This window comes from Galeopterus variegatus, unplaced genomic scaffold (assembly GCF_000696425.1).
Source record: "Galeopterus variegatus unplaced genomic scaffold, G_variegatus-3.0.2 Scaffold11280, whole genome shotgun sequence".
NCBI lineage: Eukaryota > Metazoa > Chordata > Mammalia > Dermoptera > Cynocephalidae > Galeopterus > Galeopterus variegatus.
In genome coordinates, this window is record NW_007737391.1 from 24,648 (window position 1) to 34,902 (window position 10,255).

At 39.9% G+C, this 10,255-nt stretch overlaps 2 protein-coding genes across 2 annotated transcripts; one reads left to right on the forward strand and one right to left on the reverse strand.

Annotated features, from left to right (window-relative positions):
- Window positions 1-720: 720 nt before the first annotated feature.
- LOC103610532 (olfactory receptor 2D3) lies at window positions 721-1,644 on the forward strand. The gene has a single exon (XM_008594682.1). The coding sequence runs from the start codon at window positions 721-723 to the stop codon at window positions 1,642-1,644; it is 924 nt and encodes a 307-aa protein (XP_008592904.1).
- A 4,994-nt stretch (window positions 1,645-6,638) lies between these two features.
- Window positions 6,639-9,742, reverse strand: LOC103610533 (olfactory receptor 2AG2-like). Its single transcript, XM_008594683.1, has 2 exons — window positions 9,677-9,742; window positions 6,639-7,280 (listed from the first exon to the last, which is right to left on the reverse strand). The coding sequence occupies exons 1-2, from the start codon at window positions 9,740-9,742 to the stop codon at window positions 6,639-6,641; spliced, it is 708 nt and encodes a 235-aa protein (XP_008592905.1).
- Between the last annotated feature and the right edge of the window lie 513 nt (window positions 9,743-10,255).

The window sequence follows — 10,255 nt, forward strand, 5'->3', positions numbered from 1 at the left end:
ACTGATGTTCCTCAGCACCCTCTTCATGTTGAAAATAAGTGACAGAAGAATTTGGGCAGGGGACAGGATCTTGCACAGAGTGCTCTTTAGGATTATTTTGTAAATATAATGAAAAAATTCAGCCTTCTTAAATGTTGTCAGACAGTGTGCAGCATAAAAATCTAACTGGTTTAAAGCAACATTAATTTGTTTGCTTCCCAAACCTACATAAAAGGAAGGATACACCACAAACAGCACTATAATCTCAGGAATATAAGTCTTTAGGTGGTCCAAAGACTCGTGTAGGATGAGTTCTCTCCCACTGGTGCTACTAAAAGATTCAAGGGGAGAGAAAATCAGAAATGGCTTTCAACTGTCAGTACTATTGAGCAAAAAAAAAAAAAAAAAAAAAAAAAAAAGTGGTCCAAAGACTCGTGTAGGATGAGTTCTCTCCCACTGGTGCTACTAAAAGATTCAAGGGGAGAGAAAATCAGAAATGGCTTTCAACTGTCAGTACTATTGAGCAAAAAAAAAAAAAAAAAAAAAAAGAACACCAAAAAGAAAAACCCTGAAAAACCAAAAGAACTCCATCTTTTGACAAATAGAATCTGTTGAGATGGAAATCAATAGTCTAATTTTGGATACTGATTAGTAAAGTAACTAGGTTACTCAAATTTTTACAAATAACTGATGGATGTGTTTCTTTTATTGCTGCTGACCTATAAACAGGAATAAATATTCATGGGAGAAGAGAACCAAACCTCTGTGACTGAATTTGTTTTCCTGGGCCTTTCCCAGGATCCACAGGCTCAAGTCTTGCTCTTCTTTCTTTTTCTGATCATCTACCTGCTGACTGTACTGGGAAACCTGCTGATCATCATGCTCATTCACATAGACTCCAGACTCCACACACCCATGTACTTTTTCCTTAGAAACCTGTCCTTTGCTGATCTCTGTTTCTCTACTACCACAGTCCCCCAGGTGCTAGTCCACTTCCTGGTGAAGAGGAAAACCATTTCCTTTGCTGGATGCTCAACACAGATAGTTGTTTTACTTCTGGTTGGGTGTACAGAGTGTGCGCTTCTAGCAGTGATGTCCTATGATCGGTATGTGGCTGTCTGCAAGCCCCTGCACTACTCCACCATCATGACACATTGGGTATGTGTCCAGTTGGCCATAGGGTCTTGGGCGAGTGGGGCATTTGTGTCTCTGGTGGACACCACATTCACATTATGTCTGCCCTATCGAGGAAACAATATCATTAACCATTTTTTTTGTGAACCTCCTGCCCTCCTGAAGCTGGCCTCAGCAGATACTTACAGCACAGAAATGGCCATCTTTGCAATGGGCGTGGTAATCCTCCTGGCTCCTGTCTCCCTCATCCTTGTCTCCTACTGGAATATCATCTCCACTGTGATCCAGATGCAGTCTGGGGAGGGGAGGCTCAAGGTTTTCTCCACCTGTGGTTCCCATCTTATTGTCATTGTTCTCTTCTATGGCTCAGCGATATTTGCCTACATGAGACCCAACTCCAGGATAATGAATAAAAGGGATAAAATGATTTCTGTATTCTACTCAGCAGTGACACCCATGCTGAACCCCATCATCTACAGTCTGAGGAACAAGGATGTCAAAGGAGCTCTCAGGAGAGTAACCGCAAAATAATCTTTTTGGAGGTGGTGATCTCTGATTATGATAACCATTTTAGGGACGTGGAGAGAAGTAATTTTCTTGGAATGTTTTCCATTTTTATCTCTTTCTTCTGCTTTTTCATTCCTTCTATTTTCCAATATTTCTTCTCAGATCAGTTCAACAAATTGCCTAATCAAAGCAAGGTAACTTGGTGGACACGGAAAAGAAATTAAATTAAAGAACAGGAGAAGAGGGGAGAGGAGGTGAGAGGAGAGGAGGGGAAGGGAGAGAAGGAGAGGAGAGTGGAGGGGAGGAGAGAGGAGAGGAGATGAAGAGAGGGATAGAGGGAGAGGGTAAAGAAGAAGGGAAGAAGAGAAGAATGATGGAGGGAGGGAGGGAGAGGGGGAGGAAGGAAGGGAGGAAGATAGGGGAGCAAGAAGTCACTTCTTTCCTAGCCCATACAAGCTAATAAGTATATCAGTATAAGTAGGGATATAACTATATGTCAGAAAACAAAGAACCAATAAATAGCAACAAAACTGTCATAAATATGAGAACTTTTGGCAAGTAGAGTCATTTCTTCCATTCTTGTATGCATTTATCAAACATCTTTTGAACACATCATGTATCCCAGGTACATTTATGGAGCTATGAATATAGACGTAAAAAATAAGTTCTTCGTGGTGGTATGTTTCTAACATGGCCTTCAACTCTCAATTTAACAATTTCTGAAATGGAAAAGAAAGCACATTTTAGGAATAACAAATGCTAGAATTTTTCTAAGAGTATGTGTAAAGTTAGGAAAATAGTGAGATATAAGGCTGAAAAGTAAGTCCAGATTGAGAAATTTCTTGAATTCAATACTAAAGAATTGGCCCAACATGTAATTCTGAAAAAACTGAAGATGAGAATAAAAATAAGACACTGAAAAAAATGTGCCAGTAACTGAAGGGATTGGAATCACAGAAAGGGTTCTCTATGATGGGGATTATCAGAATATATTTTGTATTCTTATGGTTATGATCCAGGAAAGTGGAAGAAAGTGCTTTCAGATGAAAAGGATCCTGCAAAAGCAAAATGTTGGGGAGGCCAATGAGATTGGGATCCCGAGTGCTAGTGGAGGTCAGCCTTTGACAGACAATTGTAGTGAGAGAAATCAGGAGAGTATGCACGCAGATGCAGGTGCGTGGGAGACTTGAAGAGAAGAATATAAAGGGGCTTGCAGCTGACTGCTTCTGTTCTAATGAAATACAGGGCAACTCATCAGCTGAGACTCAAGGTGTGAAATAGTCATTTTAAAAAAGGGACTGTGACTAGGTTCGGGAAGTAGAGCAGTATACTGTGTTCAGGAAGGCAAGACCGAGTACTGCAAAAATGCCCAAATTATAATTTAATTTATAAGTTGAGTATATTCACAATCAAACAACCAGTGGACTTTTAAGATGTGGATGATAGAATCAAATGTCGTCAAAAAGAGTAAGGAGGAGAAATAAACTAGAACTGAAAAAATAGTTAAAACGTAGCTTATTGGAACATTATTTGTGATGAAGGAAGTAGAACAAATTAATGGAAGAGGGAAGGATTATTTTAAAATATTGCTAGAAAAGTTGTAACTTTGAAAAAAGGTTAAAACCTCACCATTTTTCACACAAGGTAAGTTAGAAATTTATTTTAATAGTCAAACATAAACTATAAAACAAGTGAAAAAAATCATAAAAAACATATATAGATTGTTACCTAAAGAGAGAATAGAGAATTACATCCTAACAGTAAAACCACTAGAAGAAAACATAACAATGGTATCTATCACTATAAAATATTTGTAATATTTGTGTCTAAAAATGCCTACCATGGAGACATTAAAAGTCAAATCCCAAATTGGAAAAGAAGTTATTATCACAAATATAACAATCAAAGTATCTGTGTCCCCATTATGCAAAAAAGTTCAACAAATCAATAGGAAAAAATAAAAACAAATTATAATAATAGATTTAAATATTATACCTAATCATTAGTAAGAACTATTTATATGTAAAACTTAACAGGGAAAAAGATGTGGTGGGTTAAGTACACTTATACATTGCTGGTAAGAATACAAAATATTTAACAAGAAAAAAAACTGTCCTTTCACATTAAGAATATTAAATAGATTTTAACTTTGATTTCAGTAATTCCATTCATAACAATTTTTCTAAGGAAAACGAACAGTCACAGGCCCAAGAGATTGATCTTGCTGATTTAATACACACACACACAACAATGTTAAATGCATAACCATGACGAAATAGCTGATGATATCAGAAAACATCCATGTGATATAATATTATGCTATGACTTAACAGTGTTTCAGGGCCATTTATTCTGTAAGAGTTAAGATATATTAAATACTTGTCATATGCGAGATGCTGCTCTACATGCCTTATATTTCTGTTTGATAACTCACTTAATCCTAACAACAATACCATAAAGTAGGTCTTATTATTAATTTACATTTTATAGACCTGCAGACTTGGGTACAAACAGGTTAAGTATCATGTTAGTTCAAAGGCATACATGTAAGTGGGATGCATTGAGTTCTAACCTCTGTACTCTGACAACTGACCTCAGCCTCTTCACCAGTGCTTTATACTTCTGCCATATAATATAGGGAAAAAAACACTGTATGCTAATAAGTGAAAAAAATCTGTTTTACACTCACATATCAACACAGTAAAATGCATGCGTGTATTAAAGTGGAAGGAGGCTGGCTGGTTAGCTCAGTTGGTTAGAGCACAGTGTTATAACACCAATGTCAAGAGTTCAGATCCCCTTACTGGTCAGCCACCAGAAAAAAAAAAAAAAAAAACAAGGAAAGGAAATCCATCTAAATCTGTGTAGGAATTATCTCTGGATAAGGAGATTTTAGGTGGCTTTTGCCTTTTACTAGTATTCTGAGTTTTATTAATTTTTAAAAAGAACTTCTTTTGGACTCAGCAATGAAACAGTGTTATATTATTTTTAGCCAATTTCCACAAACAGTGATATGCCCCAAAATAGTGTCACTCGATCAACCATACAAGTACTACATGATATTATTTTTAAGCTTCAAAACTCAACTCATAGCTTTTGTTTACATCTTTCAGACTTATAAACAAATTGATAGTAGTGTAGCATAATTAAGCTCAAAGAAAATGTATCATGTTATCCTGCAGGACAAACATATGGACACACTGACTCCCACATCCACACATGCCAGGCATGTGAACCCTTTGCAATTCTTGGGATGTTTCCAGACAGCCTTGGATAATTAAAAAACCACTGTTTTGCTTTGCCTGATCGTTTTCTTATTAGCAAGAAATAAGCACAGTTGTTTATCATGGCCCTGACTTATGCAATGCCTTCACTTTCTACTATATCTGTTTCATTAACATTTGAATCTTAGTCACTATCTCCATGTCAAAAAAGAACAAGTGAGAACATGTGATATTTCTCTTTCTGTGTCTGACTTGTTTCACTTAATATAATTCTCTCAAGGTCCATCCATGTCGTTGCAAATGGCAGTATTTCATTCTTTTTTATAGCTGAGTAGTATTCCATTGTGTAGATATACCACATTTTCCATATCCACTCATCTGATGATGGACATTTGGGCTGGTTCCAACTCTTGGCTATTGAAAAGAGTGCTGCGATGAACATTGGGGAACCGGTATACCTTTGACTTGATGATTTCCATTCCTCTGGGTATATTCCCAGCAGTGGGATAGCTGGGTCATATGGTAAATCTATCTGCAATTGTTTGAGGAACCTCCATACCATTTTCCATAGAGGCTGCACCATTTTGCAGTCCCACCAACAATGTATGAGAGTTCCTTTTTCTCCGCAACCTTGCCAGCATTTATCGTTCAGAGTCTTTTGGATTTTAGCCATCCTAACTGGGGTGAGATGGTATCTCAGTGTGGTTTTGATTTGCATTTCCCGGATACTGAGTGATGTTGAGCATCTTTTCATATGTCTGTTGGCCATTTGTACATCTTCCTTTGAGAAATGCCTATTTAGCTCTTTTGCCCATTTTTTTAATTGGGTTGCTTGTTTTTTTCTTGTAAAGTTGTTTGAGTTCCTTGCATATTCTGGATTTGTGGATTTGTGGGAGCTAAAAATAAATAAATACACAATAAAACCAGGGAGGAGGGAAGAAGACATAACAATTACAATTGCTTGAAATTGATATGACAAGCATACAGAAAGGACATTGTTGGGAGGGAGGAGGGAGGGAGATTTTGGTAATGGGCCACAATAATCAACCACATTGCATATTGACAAAATAAAATAAAATAAAGAGAAGGAAACTAAAAAAAAAAAGAAGGTAAAAAGATCTAAAATTATTCTGGAGCGGGCTTATTTAATGTAGCAGGATTGGTTGTAAAGGTACCAGCATCCAGGATAATAAAAAAAATAAAGAAAAAAAAGAACAAACAAAAACAAAGATACCTGTTGGAGTGTCCACATGGCTGGAAAGAAGAAAGAGTGAACACAAACCAAATATATGCAAATTGCTACCAGCTGCAGCATTAGACAAGCCTGTGCTAATAAAGTCAGTTGGTCTAAAATTTGTGGAAATCTCAAAACATCTCCTCCAGTGATGTTTGGGCCTTACACAGGCCACCCACTTGAAACTTTCTCTGGTTCTGAAGTTGGTCCAATACAGGATCCAAAGTTCAGGGGCCATGTGACATGTTGGTGATCGCCTTCAGAACCATTTAACTAAGTAACTACCTAGAAAAGTAGAAAGTAAACTTTAAATGGTGTGAACAGTAATTTTAAATAGTATGAATTATACCCTATGAATTATTTCAGGGAGAGAAGGTTAAAATAGCGTTTGACAAGCCCAGTTACATTCCCTCATGTTTCTATTAAAAGATATGAGTATGTGATTCATAGAAGAAATATTCAGACTTTGACGAGGATGAATTTTGGAAGCTGGTCATGAGCCCTCAGTAGAGGGTAGAATGTACTGGCTACGTACACTTTTCCAGGACCCTCCCCAAGGACTACATGACCTCCTTATTCCTCAGGCTGTAGATGAGGGGGTTCAGGGCTGGAGTGACAATTGTGTACAAAACAGAGATGATGTTGTCTTCTCTGGGGCTGTGCAGGGAACTGGGCAGGACATACATGAAGGTGGCAGCTCCATAGAACATTCCGACCACAGTCAGGTGGGAAGAGCAGGTGACCAGGGCTTTCTTCCTCCCTTCATTTGAGGGCATGTGGAGCACAGTGTATAAGATTAGTGTGTAGGAGGCAACAATGGCAGAAAGGGGGAGTAAGAGGAAAGTCACACCTGTCGCATATACCATGAGCTCATACCTGGATGTATCATCACAGGCCAACTTCAGCAAAGGTGGGATCTCACAGAGCAGGTGCCTGATCTTCTGGGCTTTGCAGAAGGGATAGTGCATAGTATACACAGTATATACGAGGGCACTCAGGGATGCCAGGATCCAGGATGTGGCCACCATGATCCAGCAGACCCTCGGCCTCATGAGAACTGTGTAGTTCAAAGGATGACAAATGGCCACGTACCTGTCATAGGCCATGAAGGCCAGTAGGAGTAGGAGAGCTGCCCGAGCAGGTGGTACATGGGCACGTGGAGCTGGACATCCACTGTGATGACCAGGAGCAGCAGGCCATTGCTAGTCAGGGCCAACATGTATAGGACTGCGACTGTGGCACAGAGCAGTTCAGGGGACTGGCTGTCATTCAGAATCCCCACCAAGATGAACTCAATTCCCTAGGTGTAGTTCCGGAACTCCATTCTGAGTGGTTCTCTTAGTTGCCTCGAACTAGATGGATTCCCAGTGAATTTTTACTAAGATGAACCCTAATTTTGTGTCATCAGAGGCCACTTAGGATACCTGACATGAATCCAATAAAGTGGTAACTTTCCCACTGGTAACTTTCTTTGTCTATTCATTTCTTTAAATTATATCCTCATAAAATATCTTTCTAAAAAGAGTACAGGCATTACAGTAATAGCTGAACATTAAGAGATAATGTTAAACCTGAACACGTATCTTTCCAGAAAAAATAAATCATCTCTCTCTTAAGATTAAAGAAATATTCTGCTATGCATGCTCTTGATTATTCTTATACCTATGCTTTAGTATAATGTTTGACTAATGACTTATATATCCATTTAGTTTTCTGAAAAACAGGTAGAGATTTGATGTCAATAAAGCACATCCACTTCTTTTTCCATAGAATTTATATCCACATTTGTTGGCATCACTCAAGGCTATAAAGACAAGCCTCCTTAGAAGAGCTAAAGTGTGTCCACCTTAGCTACTTCTCTTGGCCAGCCCTGCATTCTCCGTGAGCCTAAAAGAGAAGGGATCCTGGACTATTCAATACTAGAGGATGTTGTGTTTGAGAAGGTATTGCTTTCAGAGCTAAATCTTTAGGATCGATGCAAATATCTATAGGTTTTTAAAAATAAGTTATTGTACAATGTGACCCTGGAAAGAGAAATACAGCAACAGATGAGGCCCTTCCCAGGATAATCAGGGTGTTTGTGTTTGGGAGAAATAGGTGAAAGACAACAAAAGAGTATCTACTGTATGTTGTAATTAGGTGCAATAATCCTATCCTGTCTCCTATTTTTGACCCAGATGTCTACTCTCCCTTCTGCAGGGCCAGCACATCTACACTGGGTGAAGAGCCACAGAGATAGGAAGGAAAAGCTCCCTTTCTGTGAAGTTGCTGTTGGCATGTAGTACCCAACCCCATGGAGAAGTCAACAGAGACAGGGACCTAAGACTGACAAGCGTCACTGTTGTACATTGTGGAACATGACAGATAAAGTCAACTCAACTTTCAGTTAAAGATTTGGAAGCAGAGCTTCTTTCTGGAAATCATTTCCCCTTATCACAGCATGTATATTGTAACATTTCATTAGTTTCCACTGGCCACTTTTGGGGCCATTAGTACCTTGATGGTTAAAAGGTAGGACAGCATGCAACAGGTATATCATCAGTTCTTAGATGGCCCTTTGGAGGCATTCATCATCTGCTAGATATAAAAATGCATTACCAGAGTCTAGCAACACCCACAGGGTCTAAAGACTGGAACCGAGATTTCCACTAGGAAGCAGATACCCAGGCCTCGGCTATAGCACAGACTCAGTCCTGATTGATTTTCTCTTCACGTACATAAAATCAAGAATACAGGAATTGGAACAGACTATGAGCCCAAAGCACTAGGAAATCTGGCAGACAGAGCAGTTAAAGTTCTTAAGGTATGCTTCGGACTCTACATTTGACTCAACAGGCTTATAAGCAACAAATTTCCCTGAAAGAGAGACAAAGTCCTTACCTCAGGTAATGAGAAGTCAAGCTACCTGAACACGCAGACTTTCCTGGGGTTGTTTGAAGCTTAAGGATGTTCCAGTACAAATGGGAAAGAAGGCTGTGGCTTTGTTTAGCAGTATTCAGTTGGGTTTTTTTGTTTTTGTTTTTTGGGGGTTTTTTTTGTCCTTTTTGAGACCAGCCACACCGCGCTCAGCCAGTGAGCGCTGTGAGCGCACCAGTCATCCCTATATAGGATCCGAACGCGTGGTGGGAGCGCTGCTGCGCTCCCAGCGCCTCACTCTCCCGAGTGTGCCACGGGCTCGGCCCAGTATTCAGTTGGTTTAATTTTTGCTACATTGGGTTATGTGTCAGAAGATTCTGCCTGTATCAGGTGTCAGGGCCCTTCTAGTCCTTCCCCTCATCTGCGTGTCTTCTCTGGAGATGGCAGTGGATACAGACAGACTGCTAATACAGTCTTCGTGTAGTTTCTCATGGAGAAAAAAGTTGGCTTTCCTCTTCTCATACCTGTGAAGAATTAGTGGAAACTGCTTGTCATACAGGTACCCAAGAAGGGATCCCCTCTAGTCCTGGAGCCATTGTCAGACTTATTTCTTGGGTTCAGATATTCAGACTTTCCTCTGTTCCTGCTGGGGTTTGGGAGCAAAGATGAAAGCTGCAGGATTCTGGAGGAAGTAGATATTAGAATAGCTGCCCAAAGGAGACCCTCGCATGCCCTGCCTTACTATCCCTGGTGCCAGCAGTGAGCTAGGGCCTTGTCCTGGGGAAGACTTCCCTGTCTGCTGACCCATGACGTCTTCCTTCTACTTTCTTCCACCTCTATCTTCAGAGGGATGAATTGTCTCAGCTGAAATGGCCTCCCCTGGAAATGCTGGCCCAGGATCAGGATGATAATGAATCCTCTTGAGTGTGTTTCCTGGCCTGGTATCCCTGTACTCTCCTCTCACTAAGTGAGCTCTGAGGCCCTAGATTTCTGTTCCACCCTAAGGGAGCCATTGATGGCCCAGTTCTAAACTGCTAACTGAATAGACTAGGAAGCAAAGGCTCCTTGAGGGACCAGCCCTCTGCCCCAGAGTGTAAGGTTGGTTTCCTGGCTTTTGTGGGATGCTGCTTCCCTTCTTTATGGTCCACTTAGCCTGGACTATTTCTAATTCAATATGAATGCTCCCTACAAAGTGTGTAAATGTGAGATCTTCCCTTCACTGATCTCTGGAAATCCAGTGCAGCTGTGTGTGCACATGTATTTTGGTGTTACTGTTATTGTTGTCTGCTGCCAGTGATGCTTCGAGAAAGTGTAGACAATT

What these genes read in the sequence shown, in the direction of transcription:
- LOC103610533 (XM_008594683.1), bottom strand. Translation starts at nt 9,742, where the DNA reads ATGGGTCAGCAGACAGGGAAGTCTTCCCCAGGACAAGGCCCTAGCTCA. An exon ending in CACTGCTGGCACCAGGGATA is followed by an intron (nt 7,281 to 9,676) that starts GTAAGGCAGGGC and finishes GGCCCTGACTAG; the next exon opens with CAATGGCCTGCTGCTCCTGG.
- LOC103610532 (XM_008594682.1), top strand. Translation starts at nt 721, where the DNA reads ATGGGAGAAGAGAACCAAACCTCTGTGACTGAATTTGTTTTCCTGGGC.